Genomic DNA, 22,048 nt, shown 5'->3' on the forward strand with positions numbered 1-22,048 from the left:
AAATAGTTCCGAGTCTTCAGTGATGACTGTTACTCGTTGTGAATCTTCAAAAATAAATAAATAAATAAATAAATAAATCAGTGACCTTCGGTGTATGGTATATAGTTATGCCTATTAGTGAATTTTTGCTATTTGCATTTGGGCCAGGTCCCAAATGTGTTTAATTTCAACGTTGTCAAACGTCAAGACGGATCAGATTTGAATGCGAATTCCAGATGGAAATACCAGGATTCAAATCCAGAACCGACACTGCTAACCACTAACCTGCTTACCTAGGTGATGTAAGTTGTTGTTGTTGATAATTGATCCTTCTGCAATTAAAGTTGACCTGCATAACGATCATTTTTTTCCAACTTCACTAATTGCACCAGCGGGCGTTGCCACAATGTCGCCACCATCACTTTTTATCAAACCCGTTCCGACGAACGAAGCGTACGTGCGCGCGCGAAGAGCGCGAATTGGCGACCGTGTGCGCGCACGCACGCACGCACGCACGCACGTGCCCCTGTTGTTTGTGTGCGCGCGCGTGTCTCCCGGCACTTCCGGCTTCGCGGGGCGGATGGAGGTCCTCCACACAGCGGGGCGGCTGACTTTCGCGGATGGAGTTGGCGAGCTGTTCACATGGCGCCGGACACCCCCCCGAGGACCGGGCGTCATCTCGGCCGGCTTGTAGCGACACCAGCGCGCGGGGGGGGGACAGCGTTCGAGGAAAAGGGACGCGCTTCTTGTAGTTTGCGTGGCAGTTTTTTCGCGTTGCGAGCGTGACCAAGTTAAGACGCCCCCTCTTACAACGTAGTAGTTAGCCGCTGTGTTGTCATCGACAAGAACTACTTGTTCCTCCTTATTGAGTCATATGAACTCTATAAATGCGTACTGGAGGAGTCTTCGAGTGACAGCTCGTAAGGTAAGACATTTGAATGCAGTGATAAGGACAATGTTTTCCTCAATATGTAACAACAGTACAACAATAGTTTTTTTTTTTTTTGTACATGTCTTTTACATACATATTATTGTGCTTCACAAGTACAATATGTACTGTACTGGATCAGAATACTGTAAGTCTAAACAAGCTGTATGCAGGAAACATTCTAATGTGTTTAATTGTATTTAATGTTTTAAATGTAAATTTCATTTGTTGTGATTCTGATTTCAACACTCATTTGTATCCAAATGACGTCTTTCTATCACTGACAATCATTCATATTGCCGTGACAAAGTTATCTTCCAATGCCAAGTACAAATGTGATCTAATTTCTAAAGTCCTTAGTCATTAACACGAGTTTCCAACAAAGTGCAATTACAAGTACTTTCGAATCTCTCTTTTGTCTGGAAATAATAATGTCTTTTCTACCTTCCAAAGTTCGTTTAGTTTTAAAGTACAGTACTATTTACACAGGTTTCCCGCAAAACAGAGTAATTTAAATACTTTCCCTCTCACTAGTCTCTGAAGATGGCAACTGCAAATAAAGACACCTAATATTTGTTTTTCAGATTATTAAAACTTAACTCAACGGAAAGTCTTTGGTGAAATTTCAGTCAATATTTGGATAATGCAAAACTGGTCTGCCTTAAAGGCGCCTGAGAGGTACTCACAGGAGGGCCTCCCCCAAGGCAGAATACTTCTTTCGTCATCAATTGCAAAATACTGTGTTTGCGTCCATCCAGTTCATTGCTTGTAAACGTGAGAGGAATCCGGCAAAATGGAAAGTCGCGTGTTTGACACTGATGGCAAACAAAAAGACAAACAAGCAGCACTGTAAGATTCCAAAAGTCTGGCAGGCAAGAATGGCTTATAAACACTCAGCATTCCACTTCTTTCTCTCTCGCTGTCTCCGTCCTCCCTAAACAACACTGCAATTTTCATGAATTTGATAATTCTGCGATAAATCATTGGAATACTTCCTTGAAACGGAGACACCCCCCCCCCTCCCACTTTCGACGCCTAAAGGAGGAAAGCCGCGTGTTTATTCCCCCCCCTCAAGCGGAAGAACGTTCCTGAGGCGCTTTTTGGCTGCACATGACGAGAATACCAGCGGGATTTAAATGAGGCTTTTGAAAGGCTTCTTCACATTCATACTGCTGATGGCTCCAAGTGATTAGTTACTATGGAAAAAAAAAAATGTCTTTCTGACGCATTTGGACCACAAGACTGATCAATTCAACCGCTAGCAAAATTCCTCAACATGTTTCAGAGACTATGACGTCTTATTTTTACAACATAACTAACAGCGGTTAGTGAGACGACTAAGGTTCACTACACCTGGGGCGACACGGTGGCACATGGCGGGGCTGAATACACACATTACATTTCACAGTAACAATTAAGCGAAGCGTGGAGAGTCTCTGTTGCTGAAATGCACAAGAGTTTTCCACAAGCAAAATTAGGTTCTGCCAAGCCGCACTAATACGGTACAAACAGTAAGGACGAGGCGGGTACAGATAGCTGGTATCAGTATCAGCGGCAACACGGGGTTATGCGTTACGAGTGCTTAGATGCAAACAAGATAACCACTTATCACCTGCGAGGTCTAACGAACATTCAAAGTGACGCTAGTTGACTTTCAAGTGATTTTGTCTTCAAAATAATGTCAACTGTATAGGTAATATTTGACGTTATATGTTGTCGATAGAAGTGAAACATTTTGTAATGTACGCTAAACTAAACCAAAGTGCTCACTTTGAACTTAGTCACCTGATAAACAAAGTAAAGGAGAAGGGAACAGGAAGGGGACTGTTTACTTAACGATGCTGTCCCCTAGTGGCACGTTGTTGGTACTGCTATCATGATTAGCATTAGCGTTTGCTCAGTAAATTTGTGTATGCATGAATGCAACATTACACTTTCCTTCCTACCATTTCTGTTCCCCCTCTTTGTAGTTTTTAGAAACATGCGAACATTATTTCAACAAAGCCAGAAAAATGTGTTTGAATTCCGAGTTTGACCAGTTTCGGTTAGCAAAACAAATGCTCCAAGATTTCAGAGATGCTGTTTTCTCGGAGTAAAAGCTTGCTCAATAGGTCCAGGTTTTTTCCTCTAAAAAAAGATTTCAAATGTTGTTTGAAAAATGATTGCGAGCAATTTCTTTGCAACTCTGGAGTGTTTTGATCCAAAACAGCGTCCTAACAAATCTCATCTTTTTTCAAACATTATGAAACCTGTTTCCTCGCCTTCCTTCTCGCCGCCATCCCTCATCCTTGTCTCTCTTGTTATTTTTCCTTCCCCCAGTCAGAACAATGGTATCTTTAAGTTTAGGGCTCAGGACTCCAGGAATAATCGCCGTCTGTGACGCACTTAGCAATGGACGGAAAGTCTCGGCGTCTCTGCTGTTTAGGGAAAATTTTAATTTGTTTCCACTTCCAGTTGATTGTCCGTCATTTCTCTGGGCTTGTTTTTGTTGCCAGGCGGGATTTCTACCTGGGCTGACTCTGGAAAGCCGTTCTCCTCCCTGCATTTTAAGGGTAACTAGTCTGATGTCCACCCAGCCTTCGGGGCCTTTGGCCTGGCCGCGGGGATGGCAGCGTCGGCCCTAAACCGGAACATCCTCACAGTCATGAACGGGTGAGCGCAAATCCAAACTTTTACACGTTCCCTTACTTGATATCGTATGACAACATGTGTCTTCTCCCAACAGCGGTAATCAGTTTCACATCCAGCACGGTTCCACTGGTACCAGCTCCCGAAATAGCGGAACCAACGCGACTGGCCGACCGGCGTTGCAAATTCCGGATCGGGCCACCTACTGCCACCTTCTGGGCGGAGCTCCTTACACCCCAGCCAGCCCTCAGGTAGCCCAGATCAAAATCGGAATAGATAGAGAATAGCAGTGCAGGTGTACCTAATGAAATGTCTCCTGTGTCAACTTCCCAGACGAGCCCCACCAGGACGGTGAGTCCGGCTTTTGTCTTCCCGCTCACCCCGGGTCCCAGCCCTCGCGCCCGCTCGCCGTCGCCTCGTTGCCCGCAGCTCCTCGGGGTCAACGTGGGCCAGCGGGTCCGACGACTCAGCTCACCTGGCGCCGGCGAGGACGAGAAGGAGGTGTCGGGAGGCGGAGGCGGAGGTGGAGAGAAGCAAGAGGAGCGGCGACGCCAAGCGCAGCTGCTGCAGATTCATAAGGAGCTGCAGAACGTCGAGGTGAGACGAGCGTTACGCGCCATTTGCTGAATTTCGCTTTGAGTTTATCCATCCATTTATCAGGTTTTTGTAGCACTCGCGCTCATTAGGGTTGCGGGCAGTGTTGGGCAGTAACTAGTTACTAGTAATACGTTACTGTAACTTAGTTACTTTTTACAATAACTTACACTCTAATGCATTACTTTTTTAAAGACAGTAACTCAGTTACAGTTACAATATGGTGCGTTCATTAATTATTTTATATTTAACTTTAAGTGGTTCAGAATGGATGGCTGCTGTGTACTGTACTACTTCCTGTTTACAATGGATTGACGAAGAAGACGAATTGTGGGCGGGTATCGGAGTCGGCAGTCACGGGGAGTCACGGCGAGCGCAGGACGAGTTTTTCGACGTGGAAATACGCTAATTACTTTAGTTGAGCATAAAGTAACAGAGTATGTTCTTTTTTTAATAAATAAACTAAAGAGTTACTTTTAATAGTAACACATTACTTTTTGTTTAAATAATCATCAGAGTAATTGAGTTACCTTTAAAATGAAGTAACTAGTAACTGTAACCAGTTACTATTTTTTAGTAACAAGCGCAACACGGGTGAGCTGGAGTCTATCCCAGCTGGCTTTGTCTCCAATCAATCACAGGGGTGGCCAAGTTTGTTCCTCGAGAGCCACTATCCAGCCTGTTTTCCATGTCTCTCTCCTTCAGCGTAGCTGAATCTAATGATCAGTTCATCAGCAAGCTCTGCAGAAACCTGATAACGATCCTGATCATGAATCAGGCGTGTTAGTGGAGAGAAACATGGAAAACAGGTTGAATAGTGGCTCTCGAGGACTGAACTTGACCACCCCTGGTGTAGACAATCAAGCATTCATGCTCAAATTCAAAGCTCAAATTCAAAACAAGCACATAGCTTAGCCTTTAGGCTGCCAGCTTAATGCTAATGCTAACGCATAATGGGAAATGCCATAAGCAAGTCTCACAGTTAGCATAAACGTTCAACTAAACTTAAAATTTTAAACTAGCATTAACTTTATAATGGAGAGAAAACTCAATAAAAAAAATTGCCGATTTTGTTTTGTTTTGTTTTTTTGGTGAGTTTATGGAAATTGCATTAATTGTGTGGTCCTCGGGATCTTTTCGTGTTTTTTTATTTAAATTTTATTTTGTGATTATTTTTTTTATTTGTTACATTTTTTATTTATTTTAGGGGGATTTGTTTGAAAATGATTTAAATGTATTTATTTTTTATTTTATTTTTAGTATTTTATTTTATTTATTTATTTATTTTTTTATAGTTGGTTTTACTAGATTTTATTTGTATGATAGTGTGCGGATCACAATGTGCAGCACTTTGGAAACGCTTGTTTATAAACTATAGAAATAAAGTGGATTGGATTGAATAAAAACGTATGTCTTTTCTCCTTTTGAGTTGCAGGTCAAGGGGAAAGTGGGCATTTTCGAGGCACACATTTCTGGGATCCGTGCCCAGGCGCTCACCAGCGAGCTCCAACGGAGCCCTCGGTCTCCGAGACGAGCGGCGGGCCAAGTCCCGCCCCCTCCCGGCCGTGGCAGGGCAGCCCTCCAATGCTCAATGACCCAGGCCCGCCAGAGTCAAGTTCCCCCCGTTCTCCAAAATGGGAGAGAAGGCGAGGATGAAGCAGTGCACGGAGAGAGCAAGCGGAAAGAAAGTAGCATGATTAAAATAATCACCGACGCTAAGACATTGTTTGTTGAAAACGGCTGCCATTCAGAAACAATCGAAACTGCCCGATTAGATGGACTGCTCCTTGTCCCGGGTCCCTCGGAGACCTTGGAAGCGCCTTCAGCCAAAGATGGAGGGATAAAAGAGGACAGCGGGGTGAAGGAAAACAAACAAACAGCGGGAGATGGCGGAGATTCAAAGGGGAGAGAAGTGAGCGCCGGACTCCAGTCGGGTCCTGAGGTGATGCTGCGCACGGAGGCCGACATGTTGGGCGCCCACCCAGACGCCGCTGCGTCAAAGCCTCAGGGACCCCCTCGTTTGGCAAACACCCCTCCCGCCGTCTTTCCCTCCATCCCCGCCGTCATCGTCACTGACCACGGCCTGGAAAGCCAACCTCAAACCCCCGAAGGATCCGCTTCGGACCCGGCGGGCACCCCGAGCCCCGCTTCGAGCCCCGCGCCCTCGTCCAACGCATCGACGCGCTCCCTCAGGAAGCTGTCTTCCTCCTCGGCCTCCTCGGCAGGCTTCTCCTCGTCTTGGGAAGAGTCGGAGGAGGATGTTTCTGACACGGAGAGAGGGGGGAACTTTCTCACACCGGCGCAGCTCAGCTCTCGACAGAAAGCAGTAAGTATGATTGACGAATATGCAAAATTATGCTAATTACAAAATACATGAATTTATTGTAAAAATTGTTACTGTTGGCGACTCAAAACTGGGTTCCAACACTCCGTTTGGAAAAAAGGACCCCCATAGATTGTTAAATGTGCCGATTGAGCAGGTTATTTTCCACCAAACTCAACTGCAAAAAGTCTTGCGAAAAACACTTTAGTTTTCTCTGTCGGAATATTGAATCATTTAAAAGTTTTCAGCGCCTTTGTAGTGTGTGCGCGTCATGTGAGGTGCTTCTGGGGCTTGACATTCACAGGAACAAAGCTCGTACTGTGTCTGACCTCTGTGTGTGTGTGTGTGTGTGTGTGTGTGTGCGTGCGCACCAGGCTTCTTAAAGGAAACGGCAAAGCTAAAAAATACAAATCCACACGTCACACACACACTCTGGGCCTTGCTTGCCCTTGGCAAGGCTTCAAAAAAAGAGGCGGCGGCTTGTTTGTTTGTGACATTTTGTTTGTGGTTGTTTTTGTGTGTTGGGGCTGGACGCAGTCACATGTTTCTATCCATCATGCAGTGTGCTACCATGACTTTGAATATCATTCGCGACCGAGCTCAAATCTGTCGTATTTCAAATTCTCTAATCCTCATTGCAAAGCTAGTAATTGTATATTTTTTTGATTAACTCATTTGTTGCCATTGACGGCTATAGACGTCAAAAGATCGATTTTTACTGGGCTGGCAGTGAATGAGTTAATCAGCCAATGAATCAGTTATTAGAATAATATCAATCATGTCAAAACATCAGACGCATCCCCAAAAAAATCCAAACCAGTCAGACCCTATGCATGATGCGAATTGTAGGGATGGGCTAGAGTAAAATGAGCAAAAATATCATGGAGATTTTAAAACGTCTTCTTTTAACTTTATACATAAACAAAGCATAGAGCAATAATCTCGCGCATAAAGCACTACCATTATCGCCTAGATATTGCAATTTTGTGTGAGTAATGCTAGAAGAAATAAAGATCAGATCACAGCCGCCGGCCATTCCAATACTGTGTGCGTCTGCAAAAAAGTCCGTGTATAAAACATGAACAGCCCATTCATGGTTCCATTCATGGTTCCTGTGGAGCTTCAAGGCAGAACATTTTAGTCGACTTTTTTTTTCCAGCCCTAGATTAGATGTAAGTAAGCTTTTTAATAAATGTACGTGTTGTTTGGTCGTGTTCCACTCCGGTCCTGTAGGCGGCGATAATGAGGATTACAAAGTGGTTGACGACTTGTGGTCTCACTCTCTTGGTGTCGTTTGATTCTATTAGAAAGAAATCACAAAATACTACTAGACATCGGACTTAATTAATGAAGAAATTGTTTGAATTAATTGTGATAATGCGCCAACTGCACAATAGCGTGACAGCAAAACAAAGTGGGTGTCGAATATCGTGTTCCTAAACAGATGTCCCGATGATCGCAGGTGTCTTGGATTGCAATTTGTTTATTTTGGCTGCTGGATTTGAATGAAGGCTTACGCTCCCCTTTGCATATTTCCACTGTCGGTAAAAAAAAAAGAAAAGAAGATGATGACTTCTGCTGGTCGTTCTGCGTAGATCATTTTCAAACTCAATTTTACGTTTTGGATCCTGCCACCGCCGTCGTCGGCCAGATTCCGATCGCTGCGTGCCCACCTGTAGCTCGTCAGCTTTTGTCTGATGAAACCTGGAACGGCCGAGCCGACATGCACCGACATATTAGGCATGCTTGATCGCGCAAGCGGTATGCGGCGCCGGGCCGAGGAGCAAGAGCGGCGCCGATGAAGAGACGAGCGGGTCTCTCCAAGCGGGGTGCTTTGTGTTTACCACTTTCTGATTGAACCATTTTTTTTTTTCAAATAATCCTCCTACTTTGATGACCCTCTCACTTAAACGATCAGTTGACTTTTCACGTGACGTCAACTTTCAGGCCTGACTGGTCCAGGCTGAAATCTCGAACACAGCCTTATTTAGACACAGCCTGGCTCATCTTTTTGACTCCTCCGGGCATCGCTCCAAGGATAGGAAGGCGCACGTGTGCGGCAAATGTTCTTGTAGTCGGAGTACAATTCGCAACTGCCGATGCACCTGAACGAGTTCATCATCAACCGTCGGTTTGACCCAGATTCCTCCGGCAGCATGTTTTTGTTTTGAGATGCGCCTGAGGGCATATCATACCACATATCTCATCTTGTCGCAGTCCAACGGAATGTTTGTAAACAACCGCCTCGTAAGAATGAAGGAAGTTTCCACGTATGCAAAATCTGCTCAAATCACTGAATAAAACTGTAATTTGCATGCCAGACCAGTAGTTGGCGATGTCGTTTCAGTCTTACCCGAATCCAAAGCTTTGAATTTGAAATGATGCAGAAATGTAAGTTAGGTTTGGATGGAATTGGTAACGATTTTCAGATCAGTTTTTTCTTAACCGCTTATTCCTCACAAGGGTCGCGGGGGTGCTGGAGCCTATCCCAGCTGGCTCCGCGCAGTAGGCGGAGTAAACCCTGACATGGTTGCTAGCCAATCCAGGGTGTTCTGTTAACAGCGCATTCAAATGCTAAAATGTATAATACTGTCGTACTCAAATGATATTTTCTGAATAGTACGGTTTAAGCATTTATACAGTTTTTGTTTCAGCTAAAAATGCTACATTTGTAGAAAAAGACCGCAATGAGTCAAGAAATGGTTAATTTTGGAGTATGACTTTTCCATTTTTTCTTCTTCATAATCTTACTAAATTTTCCTAACTTTTAATTTTCCCATCACTTGCAAAGTATTGAATCTGATTAGCTTTGTAACAAATTAGGGCCGACCGTTTACCGGTTAAACAGCTGGCTGAAATTAGCACATTTAAAATAAGCAAAAATAAGCAAATTTTTTATTGCTTTTTATATATATATATATATATATATATATATATATATATATATACATATATAAACACATTACAACATAAGACAACAACATAATAAAATTCAAACATCCATCCATTTTGAAGTGGCTGGGGAGAGGGAAGAATGGGCTTCCCCGCTAACGCTGCTGCCCCCGCGACCCGACCTCGGATAAGCGCTAGATGATGGATGGATGAATGGATGGATATTTTGTAACCTAATCATCTGATTAATCTATTATTGCAATTTTATTCTGCCAAATATTAGAATTGGCATCAACCTAAAAATATCTGTATCAGTCGGGCCCTGTAACTACTGTAGCAATGGGAGAGTATCAATACCAGGTATCGGTATTGTGCTAATACCTGGCTTTATTTTAAGGTATCAGTTGTGCCTGCTTTATGATCGGGAACTAGAAATTAGCAGTATAGAAAATTGATATTAATTTCATGCATTTTTTTTTGAAAAAATGCTATATTGGGATATATTGTCTTACTTAAAAAAAAAATACCTGTCATAGTTTTTTTTTGGGGGGGGGGGGCAAAATTTATGTATCTAAGGTACTTAGCGGTATCTCCACTTGGTATCAGTATGAGTGATTACTCATACTGGTGTCGGTCTAAAAAAAAAAGTGGTATTGAAACGATGCAACTTTTTTCATGTTATTAATAAAAGCTGCACCCAAAGAACCTAACCCTGTCAATCACGCACACACCGTGACACACCATCTTGCAGACGCTACAAGTGTAACGTGGGACACACGCACGCACACAGAGCAAAATAAAACACGCTGCGCTGTGTGCGCCGCAGTGGAAAATGTTCACTACCACAGCGACCCGTTGCTTAGCAACCCTGTGACGTCAAACCGAGTTTCCCTCTCCCAGCTGTGTGCGCGCGCGCGCGCGAGCGCGAGCGTGTAACTCTTAACCGTGCCTGCGCCGCAAAGAGGGAAACACCAGTCAATAGACGTTAACAACTCATCAACGAAATAACGCTGCCGGTGTTGAAATGTTGCACAGTGTCTGTGTCAAAATGTGCGCCTACTTGGCAAGGGGAACGTCCATTTTGACAATAGAGGAGCCATTCGCCTTTCTGGAGGCGGGACCACACAAACACACACGCGTTCTAATTTTAACTGTGTGTGTGTGTGAGAAGTAGTCGTGGTGTGTGTCCTTCTTGCACTCTCAACTTTGCAGACGTTGTTTGTCTCCTTGCAAGAAGAGCTGTTGCTGAGCGATAGCGGCTTTGTTGTTTCCTTTCGTATGAAAGCATCACTGTGGATAAGTGTGTGTGTGTGTCCCCCACTCACCCTTCCTTTTTTTTTTTTTTTTTTTACATTACAACATCACAATGTTGTCACCCGCAGTTAACCTTTTCTCACAATTTTTTATTTTTTTTTACCATTCCCATCAGATTCACATCGCAATGTGGTAGAATGCAATTTTCAAATTGCAAAGGCTGCAATTTTGAGAGAGAGAAAAAAAATCCCTTTGTTTATATATAAATATGAGTATGTCCAAGTAAATGCTGTGCTTAGGGAGTTTCCATATCATTGTTTCATGAAATTTGAAAAGTTGCATTATTGTTGTTGACTTTTACATTTATTTCGTTCGACTTGCGGATGATGGGAAGTTGTGCTTGGAAGTCGGCAATTGGAGACCGCTTTCCACTCTTAATTGTGCGTCTGAGTTAAAATAAAATAAAATAAATTGTAACTCTTTATTTTACCATTTAACACACAAAAATAGTAACAAACACTTAATATTGCGAGAAATTACCAATATAAAAATTTAATAAATAAAATACAAGGACAAAAAAAAAGAAGGCCCGAGATGTTACCAAGAAATAATAACACAAAAATTGTCCAAACCAAAATGATGTACCCCAAATGACACATCCTTAAAAATATTGTAAAATATTTGAGGAAAAAAATGTGAATATGTAGATTTGCAGGTGCCGAACTGGGAGTATGTGGGGGTCCGCTGTATGTATTCAAAAATAAAACCTGCCGACGACCAACTTGAAACCATTTTTCCCCCTCAAATTGCAGATTTGTGTAATTTTGCGAAAATGCTTCGTTCTAAGTTTTTAATGAATTCTTAGGTGGCTCAATCTGAATAAATGAATATTATGAGAATATGAGACATAATGCACATTCTAGACACGGTCATGCATTGGCTTACCCGCCTTCACTTTTGCTCTTTGAGGACAAGGACTCTCTCTCTCTCGCCCTCGTTCTCTCTCTCTCTCACGTTTGTTTGTTTGTAGTCACCGGCGGATGTGGAAAATACTGTGGCCGAGGCAAAGTGGCATCCCCTCCTCTCCCTCCTCCCCCCTCTCCCCCCCCCCCCCTTCACTTCCTGTCTGCAAGAAGTTCCTCTGCTTACCATTTCCCCGTTCTCTCTCTGTCTCTGTCTTTCTTTCTTTCTTGCCCGCCCCTTTGGTGGTGATGCCGATAGGAGCGACCACATGGTTGATGGTGAGAGGCTCTTAGAGCTCTCACCCAACAGCTCCCGAATGTTTTGGACAATTGCACGCACTTACAAAAGCATGCTTGGAGTTTAGTGTTGAAGGATAATCATCGTCATCATAAATCAACCTCGGGATGAATGGAGATGTTAACCTTGCAAATGGCCTGGACATCACTTCCTGTGGATGACCACATGTCCAAGTATTTTTAGATTCATTATATCCAATTGTGGAATTATTGTGTTCATTCACTGCCAGTCGTTTTTAACTCACTCAATGCCATTGACGGCTCTAGACGTCAAAAATTCATTTGAACTATTTCTATTAGTTTCACATTTTTTTTCACTTTTGTGAACAAGAGTATGAAAACCTAGATTTTTTTTTATTGTACATATAGAACAGATATAAAATTTGTGATTAATCTTGAGTTTAAATAATTAATTAATCAAACAAAAACACAAAATATTATTAAAAAATTAGGGGCGTCAGATGATTACATTTTATAATTGTAATTAATCGCATGACTTAACTTGACTTGACGATTAATCACAAATTTTATATCTGTTCTAAACGTACAATACATTTTTTTCTATATTTTCTTACTCTTGTTAACAAAAGTGGAACTAATAGAAATAGTTCAAATGAATTTTTGACGTCTATAGCCGTCAATGGCAGTGAATGAGTTAAGGCATAGTTGCTCATACTGGCAGCTGTGTTATACATCTCTTCCTGATGTTTCCGTCATTGTTGTGACCTGTGCGCAGATTTGCATGCCCAGATTGCCGGCGGGTAGTTTTGCCAATCAAATGACGCACGGTTGTTTATCGGACGCGTTATTTGCGAGTAAGGAGCATCGGATCGGTTGCTGCACGGATGACTGGTGTTGCCACAGAAGCTTAAAGACCGGCTCGCTCCACTATGACGTGGCCGTACTCGCTGTGGAGCGTCCTTGCGTCACTCGCCGCCGTCCTTGTTGTTACCGCCGTCCACCGACAGGTAATGTCGTTGCGCCCGACCGCCGGGGAAAAAGCTTAGGCGGAATAATCTGATTGCAACTTTTTTTTCAACTCAATTTGTTGGACTGTAATCTGCTCATTGCCATCATGTGATGACGAACCCGTCATGTGACTCCTCGCTGCTTTACACAAGCCAATGAATGTGTGTGTACGCAGTCCATAGATAGTCATGTTCCGTCCAATAAATTCTCAATGGATCCACGTGGGATGACGTCACGCGTCTTCCTTCTTTGGCGTCGTCTACCTAACGTAAGAGGCTCGGCCTCTCAGCAACTGTAAAATCCGAGAGGCCTAACCCGACAGAAATCACATGGTTTAGAAAACGATTTTTTCTAATAGGTTTTCTGGTGAGCTAACAAATACACGCACGCACGCACGCACATACACATACTCACCCACACACACACACACACACACACAAAAAAAATAAAAAATAAAAAAATATATATATAAAAAAAAAAATAATAATAATAATAATAAAAGAGCAATGATGATGACATTTCCGAATGAACAATACTGAGCTCTTAAGAAAAAAAAAAAAAGAAGAAAAAAAAAAAAAACATGGTTTAGAAAACGGCTGTGCGTGTGGAAGGGGAGGCGTCGCGAGTGTTTTTTGCCGGTTGCCAAGGGAAACAGGGTCCGAGGGGGTCAACGTGTTCTGGAAACACAAAAGTGCTGGTGTGGGAGATGGAAGAAAAACTCCCTCATGGTCAGGGACACCCAGCAGTGTGTGTACGCGTAAAGTTGTGTTTTGACAGTCATTCCAGAAAGATTAGAGGAGGAAAAAAAGCACTAAAGCCTGAGAGGCTTGTTTCCCGGGAGATCCACTAAAGCTGTGGTTTAACTGGCTGTTGTACCTTTCAGACTGCATGAATAAGCGTAACATGTTGTATTAGTTCCAGAATATTCTCTCCTGGTTAGTAGAGAAAATGTAGAAATCAAAATGACAATGCTGCCACTACTGGTCGAGCCTTTTAGTTGGTATGCTAACATATGGCGATTTGATGAGATAATTAAATAAGTCGGGTAGATTGATAATTCTATAATTAAAATATTTTTTTAATTGGTACGTTTTCGGGTTTATTTGACACTACAATGGAACCATTTTTTCAGTAGTTTTTAAATATTTTAATGTTTTTTTTTGGGGGGGGGTCTTTCTGTTTGTTTTTCCCCTATTTCCCCTATCTTTTTGTGAAAAGCATAATATTAAATGTTTATCAGCGTTTTTTGAGGATTGTTTGGGGGTTTAAAACAGGGTTGTCCTAATCTGATCGACATGGCCTGAAATCAGGGCCGATCACGGGATTTTTCAGCTGATCGGTATCGGCTGAAAAAGATCACATTCTTTAATTTTCAAGGGGAAATCAACCCCCCCCCCCCTCCCTCCCCAATTTATTTTTATTGACAATATTATGTTCTATGCAGCCCCACTAGTCTAAATACGGTATTTTGGTTAATATTGCGCTAGTGGACCAATCACAGCTCAGCTTCAGAAAATAGGCGAGCTGTGATTGGTCGTTGCCTGAGCCCTGAGTAACTGTGATGTCATCTTCAGTCGACAGCAAGTGGCACCCCCTTGAGATGGATTAAAAACAGCTGGATTTTGCTTCATAACTCATATTCTACAAATGTAATATTCATCAGAATGTCATGTTTAGACTCGTGCGGTCACATATAACATATTATTGTCAAGAAATGTTTAAGGTTGACTTTTCCCTTTTAATTTCTAAAGTCAAGAATAACTCTGCCGATGCCGATGCCCAAAACCAAGTGACTTATTCGGACTCGGGTGCAAAAAAACGATGTGATCGGGACATCCCTAGTTTAAAAATAAAAAAAAATTAGGTTTTTTTTCCCGTCCCAATGTATTTCAGTGGGTGTCAATTATACAGAGATTTTCACTCTACACAGGTCGACCCGGTCCCTATCAAAGCATGAATAGCGGAGGTCAACTGTATTTGAATGGCTTTCTCTAACAGCGAGTTATCTTTGCAGCACAAGTCATGGAGGAAGATCAAGAACATGGTCCACTGGTCGCCTTTTGTCATGTCCTTCAAGAAGAAGTATCCCTGGATACAACTGGCAGGGCATGCTGGTATGCGGACACACACACACAAGGACACATTTTGTTATGAGTAAAGTTCATCTGGATTAAAATTGTTTTGGGATCAACTGAGTTAACACGCGTTCGCCAGGTAAACGCTTATCTTTGACGTCTATCGCCGTCATTGGCAGTGAAAAGTCATTTTTACATGCGTCCCCTTTAAACAAGCAATATCATTGGAGATTAGTGTCTTCACATGTTGAGTGGTTAAGAACAAGGTTGAAGGTGGGCCATTTATAGCATTCATCCAGGAGGCCATGTTGACGGTGGCTCCTGACGGGTGGCCCTAAAAGGAAGCATGTCGCTCGGGCAAAAAGTCGAGCGAGACGGATGTCACGGGCGTCTTATCGGGGATCAGCTCGACCTGGCTTGACTGTCCTCAAACTGCCGTCGCGGTCTAACGCTGTTGTCTCTGTCGCCAGGGAGCTTCAAGGCGGGAGCCAACGGGCGCATCTTAAAAGTAAGTCCGACGCATCCCGCCGGCGCCAAGACCAAGTGCTGACCGTGATGTCCGTTTAGAAACACTGCGAGTGCGAGCAGCGCTGTCTGTCCCTCCTGATGCGGGACGTGCTGTGTCCGTACGTGCCGGGTTACCATGGCGACGTGGAGAAGGAAGGCCAGAGGTACAATCAGATGGAGGACCTGCTGGCTGAGTTTGATTGCCCGTGCGTGATGGACTGCAAGATGGGGGTGAGGTAAGAGGGCGTCACTTCCATGGAGGAGGAACGTCAAAAGATGGATGTCCTCCATTGTTGCTTCCACTTCCTGTTTTCTTTTCGCTGCTATGATGTCATGCTATTTATCAAGTGAAGCTATGGCTGAACGATTAAAAAAAAAAAAAATGTAATGCGATTTTTTTTTTAAACTCAGTATTACGATTGCGAGGGATTATAATTTTTTGCTTAATTCATTTTTATTTTTTTTATTAAATTTGGGTTTTTTTTCTCCAAATTTGAAAATTGCATTCCACTACTGTACATTGCAATGCCGGTTTGAATTTGATTATTTGTAATTGTTCAGCCTTAGTACAAGTACAAGTCAGTTAGGGATAGTTACCACTCCAATAATTATGGTGACACACTGAACAGGAAAAACGACTTTTTCTTTGAGTTGTTTTGGTTTATTTGATCTGGTCATCATTCACTTGTATACATTTTCCTAGCGGCAATTATTAACCGAGATGATTTTGTGGTGTTCCCTCGCTATAATGCTGTTCACTAGTGATGGCAAAATGAAGCTTCATGAAGCACTTGTAATATTTTTTGACTCCCCTAGATGGTGCTCTTGATTTAAATATAAAGGCTAGTGCAAAGGAAATTGATTACATTTCCACTGCATCTTTCAACCAAGAGTGGCATCTAGAGGAGTCAAAAAATATTACAAGTGCTTCATGAAGCTTCATTTTGCCATCACTACTGTTCACCTTTTGCAGCCTCGCTATTTTGCGGATTTTTGTTCATGCAATTTTGCACGTTTTCTGTTTGTTTCTTTGTTTCAATATTGAGAGTCTTTAGATGAGATGTACATATATAATAAATGTAAAAAAAAAAAAATATCTTACTACTTTGGGATTTCACCTACTGCGGGTAGAACGTAATAACAAAAACACCATAATAAATTAAATAAATAAATAAATAAAAATTCACATAAAATAGATAAAAATGACTTTCATTTATTCGTTCTGATTAGCTGAGAGGCGACTGATAAAAAAAAATAATGTTTGCAGTTTTGGAGAACGTGAACAGGAATGACCTCGAGCGATGGGCTGCTTGCTACATCAACAAGCTTAAGACAAACACGTTTTTATTTAATCATATGCAGCCGTTTTTTTGAGTACATTTCCATTACCCTCCATATGAATTATTAATGATGTGGCTGTCCTGTCGAGTTTTGTTGTGTTTTATTTTGACCATTTCCTGAGAAAAAGAAGTCACATGGTTTCAACCAGGTTGACCATATTATGGCCTTTAAATTGCGACTTTAACACTTAATAGTGCTTCTATGAAATCTCATCAGATCAGATTTTCAGATTTAAAATATATTCATCACATTTCCTTCTTATAAGGGAGGTTTGCAAATTCCATTTCACACATTCATCCAGCCCTATTTTTTTTCTCATCCGTCAGGACGTATCTGGAGGAGGAGCTGACCAAGGCCCGCAAGAAGCCCACCCCGCGGCCGGACATGTACCAGAAGATGGTGGAAGTGGACCCCGAGGCGCCGCTGGCCGAGGAGAACGAGCAAAAGGCGGTCACCAAGCCCCGCTACATGCAGTGGCGGGAGACCATCAGCTCCACCGCCACGCTGGGCTTCCGGATAGAAGGAGTCAAGGTTAGCGCTTACCAAAACCAAGGACGTGTTTTTCTGAGTGTGTGCGTGGGGGTGGACGTCCTTCAGGGCAATGATCTAACTTCCTGTTTTTTTGCACAGAAACTTCCACTCCAGTGTAAATTGCCGTGTCTTTCTTTGTCGTGCGAGAGGTCTGTCGGTGGCAGCTCGCTCGGCCTTTAGCATCTGGCCCTGACACACGCGCACACACACACACACACACACACACACACACGGTTGTGGCTATATAAGGACATTCGTGGCTTCCCGGTGGTCCGTTGCCATGACTCTGAGGGTTATCCCCAGAAACAGAGGTGTGTGTTTGTGTGTGCGTGCGTTCCCAGACCTGAACCGTAAAGACGGGGGTGATGTTTGTCCCTCCAAATAGTACCTTGTTGCTTGGCAGCCGCGGAACACGACGAGATGAGTCTCCACGGCTGTTAGGTTCTGCTAATCTGCGGCGTTTTTTTTTTTTGCGTTAGCCAGCGCGAGTCACGTGACATCGCGCACGGATGTTGATAAGTCTGGGGGAAAAAATCAAATCTTAAAAATAACCTCCCTTCGCCATTGTCCGTTTGTTCCTCGGCTCCTTCTCTGTCCTCCCTTCCTTCCTCTCCAGTGTTAACGTGTACCCCATCCTCTTCCTCAAAACAAGCTGGGAAATTGCGGCGCCGCGTGTCTCGTTAACAAAGTGGTCTCGTCTCGCAAACGGCCTCAATATACGTGATGACGAAGTCAGACGGAATCGTTGGCAGTTCAGGAGTTCCGCAGGGATCCATTCTAAGCCCCTTTCTCTGAAAACTTTTTCGGCTATGCTGACAGAAAAATGTAACAAATTCTGATTTTTGTAGTCAATTTAAGTTTTTGTGTATAGCCCTTAATCGCCGAAGAATCTCAAGTGGGCTTCAAAAACCCAGAGTTGGCAAATTTTAGTGAGTGACATACCGTAATCTACCCCCCACCCCCCATAAAAAAGGCATTGCAAGCACAAGAAAACCAGTAAATTGTGCTAACATGCCAACAGCTAGTATGCTAACTAGGGTTGTCAGGCGATTAAAATTTAATTGGAATTTTAATCCTTAGCGATTAATTGCTAATTCTGTTCTAAATATACAATGTTAAACATAGAAATTCGGCCGCATCTTTTTGTCACTGATACAGTAATTTCATAACAATGCTGCTGCGTTGTGATTGGAGTTCCCCCGGTACAGGCTTTCCAAGTAATTATTAATCATTAATCGCACGTTAAAAAAAACTAATGCCGTTAAAGGAAGGAATCATTTTCACACCCCTAATGCTAACATAACAGAGCAGCTTGACTACAGAAAGTGCAAAAGCAAATTGATAAGGATTTGACATTGTGTTCTGTGATCGTGTACTATTTTGAACAAAAATCGCGAACAAGCTAACATGCTAACATGCTAACCGTTGGTACATTGCCTCCTGTGGCCCCACAGAAGGAGGACGGCACCGTCAACAGAGACTTTAAGAGGACAAAGACGCGTGAGCAAGTCATGGCAGCCTTCCACGATTTTGTCAAAGGCAACAAGGACATCCTGGTAAGTGGGGCAAACCCGCCTGGCACCGTGCAGGGAGTTTCGCAGCTCATTTTTATGAGTGCAGTTCGTAAGTGTGCTTCAATCACTTCACGTGTGTTTTAACAAGTGTTAATGCATGCATAATGTGTGTACAGAGTGGCTACCTAGCCAGGCTGAAGGAAATCAGAAGCATCTTGGAGATCTCTTCCTTCTTTAAAACTCACGAGGTAAGACATATTTCCTCCGCGTGTAATATTCTTCAGTGCCCTCGAAAAAAATGGCCGCGTTTTTGGTCACGCAGGTGATCGGCAGCTCCCTGCTGTTCGTCCACGACAGCAAAGGCAGAGCCAAAGTGTGGATGATCGACTTCGGCAAGACCACGGCGCTCTCCGAGGGCGAGGAGCTCGATCACCGAGCGTCCTGGCAGGAGGGGAACCGGGAGGACGGCTACCTTTTGGGACTGGACTGTTTGGTGGACATCATTTCTGTCATGTTGGACTCGGAAACATGAGCACTTTTATTCTTATTCTTATTAGTACTATTTAATCCCCAGCGGAAACATTTGGAAACACACACACACTCTTGTCTTCGGACGTTGGGTTTGCAGACGTTTGTCCCTTTATGGGGGGGGTGAACACTCAATCCCACTCTTTCATATGCATCTTTAAAAGTTACAGTAGCACAACCTTTCGCTTTAAATTGCAGCAGCAGAATTAAACCAATTGCAGATGTGTATAATCTGGCATTGAGTATTAGGAACATACTAAAAAGAAAAAAGAAAAATTACACTACGTCATTATTCGCAATCTCACAAGAATAAAGTTGTGTAAAAATAATAAAATTACGTCTTAAATCTTGAAAATATATATTTTTTTCCAGATGAAAATTGAGGCAAAATATACAACTTTATTCTGGTAAAAGAATTGTATCTGTCTTATTCTCGAAAAACATGACTTCTTGAAATTTCACTTTTTTTTTAATATACTGTATACACAATCTAAAAGTCATTGAGTTACATCTTTAATCTTGAAAGTAGTATGACCTCATCTCAGAAATGTTTGATTTAAATCTCGTAAAAGTCTTTAATCTGGAAATTATCCAATTTTATTCTAAATTTCAACATCAATCTAACAAATGTGAACTTTTTATTATTATGATAATATACAGCATTTTATTAGAATAATATGTACGATCATTCTCGTAAAAATTGCCTTAAATTTTGGAAATATTCTTTTTTGTTAGCCAAAAAAATACAACTTTCTTTTAATCTCAAAAGTATAAAACTTTATTCTTGTAAAATTAAAACGTTAAACTTTGACCACGTAGTGCGTTTTATTTAATTAAATTTTTTTAGGTGTGGCCCTTATACTTTGTAATGAAATTAACTCTTGTGAAAATATCCTATAAGAAAGTCACTCCTGTTCACGTGGATTTTAAAACTGCAGCGCCCTCCAGTGGAAGCACGAGGAAAGACAAGGATTGAAAGAAGAATACGAATGCAAATGGTGCCTTAAAACACAAAACCTCAAAATGTCATTGGATTAAAAGTAAAATTCCCAATGAGGGCAATAGAAAAAAAATATATATTATAATTTCAACGTATTTTTTATTTAACATGTCTTCACCCCATTTTTTTCCTCCAAAATGTAATAATACTATACTTAGTTCTGTTACGTGTGTTTGGCTTGGATCTGATGTATAACATTTATGAGTTAAATGGCCAATCTTGCTAAATGCTGTGCTTCCCTAACCTGTTCATCGTATGGATTACACCATTTTAGTGCCTGCTGAACACTTACTGAGCAACCTTATTTTCAACTATGGTGCCTTGACTGTCCTCACCTTCATGTCTTATTTCTCTCTGTAGTCTTAAATAATTGCATGTTTGTTAGCTTTTTAAAGCTTTGTTCATCTCTATTTATAATACAGTATATTTTGTTTTAACTGATGGCTTGGCTCTGTGGGATGTTTCTATTGAATTTCTTTCATCTACTTTGAAATTTTAGAGGCCTTAAACAGTAAAATGACATGATAAACTACAGATTTTTGTCTTAATTGCTGGTCACAAGAGAATTTGGTAAACCTTAATTCAACTAAGCTGGTCTGTGTTTTTCCCAAAAGGGCACTATGTCTTAGAATTTATTATATTGGCTTTACTTTTGCGGGTCTGTATATTTATTATTGTTATTATTTGGATGCTTTACTTAAAAAAGAAAGAAAAAAAGATAGAGAACTTGTTTCCATACATTTCCTGTCAAAATGTCATATATTTTAATAATGATATAAAATAATATTTTAAAAGTACTTTTGTATTAATACAAATATTTTACAGTTACAATTTAGCACATTATACTGTAAATGTTAGATGCATTCTGACAAAATATTTTAAATTAAAATATTTTATATTATGCTAATTTATTGCTTAATACCTCATTAAAAAAACAGTTATATTACTTTTGGTATTTTGTTCATTGTGTACCACAAATTAATGTTTTTTAATGTCAAATTCAGTGTTGGGTTAGGCAGGGGATAATTTTAATAACATGCAATATATATTTTTATGTGATGTTATGTAGGTATTGTTTAACAGTTAAAAATAGCATACAGTACAATGTTGTTACACAATTTTCTTAATTATATAATAATCCTACAATGCAATATATTTTAAACGTTCTATTTAATGTTTAATAATGATATTGGTCTCAATAGGACTGCCTGGTAAAATAAAGACATTAAAAAAAAAATTATTCAAAGGAAATCCATCAAATCCACCCATATCCTGTCCACAAGGTGATGAAAGAAATATTAATTACATGCAATATAATGGTAAAAAGAAAATACTATTTTCACTTTTGTCATCTTTATTGTACGCATTTCTTCGTGATTAACTAAAAAATATATATTTATAACAATACAATGCAATACAGTACAAAAACATACAATTTGTACTCTTATTTGTTTAGTGGAGTACAGTGAATATTCAATCTAAATTGTATTAACTTAATGCTATATTAATGTTATAAATGTAAAAACAATATATAATATATACTAGTATGCAATAATTGTGATCATTAGATCACATTGGGGTGGGGGGGGGACGTAAACAAACCACTTCCGTATTTGTTTCCTTGACGCACCAATGAGAAAGCTCGTTAGGCCCTCCACCTCCTGACAGCATCCAATGGCAACCGTGCAGGGGCGGGGCGACGGTGCCAAATGCGACAAATTTAAAA

The 22,048-nt window shown here is 41.4% G+C and overlaps 1 protein-coding gene across 1 annotated transcript; it reads left to right on the forward strand.

The window, feature by feature from the left end:
- The first annotated feature begins 516 nt into the window (after positions 1-516).
- Positions 517-20,856, forward strand: LOC147158818 (inositol-trisphosphate 3-kinase A-like). Its single transcript, XM_086061691.1, has 12 exons — positions 517-904; positions 3,403-3,559; positions 3,633-3,786; positions 3,869-4,132; positions 5,565-6,455; positions 14,841-14,940; positions 15,372-15,409; positions 15,469-15,644; positions 17,076-17,280; positions 18,735-18,836; positions 18,971-19,042; positions 19,117-20,856. Exons 2-12 carry the CDS (start codon positions 3,513-3,515, stop codon positions 19,324-19,326), a joined length of 2,259 nt encoding a protein of 752 aa, XP_085917817.1. The 5' UTR covers positions 517-904; positions 3,403-3,512; the 3' UTR covers positions 19,327-20,856.
- Positions 20,857-22,048: the final 1,192 nt, after the last annotated feature.

Source organism: Leptonotus elevatus, chromosome 18, assembly GCF_054856555.1.
Source record: "Leptonotus elevatus isolate MCC_2025b chromosome 18, RoL_Lele_1.0, whole genome shotgun sequence".
In the NCBI taxonomy this organism is placed as follows: Eukaryota; Metazoa; Chordata; class Actinopteri; order Syngnathiformes; family Syngnathidae; genus Leptonotus; species Leptonotus elevatus.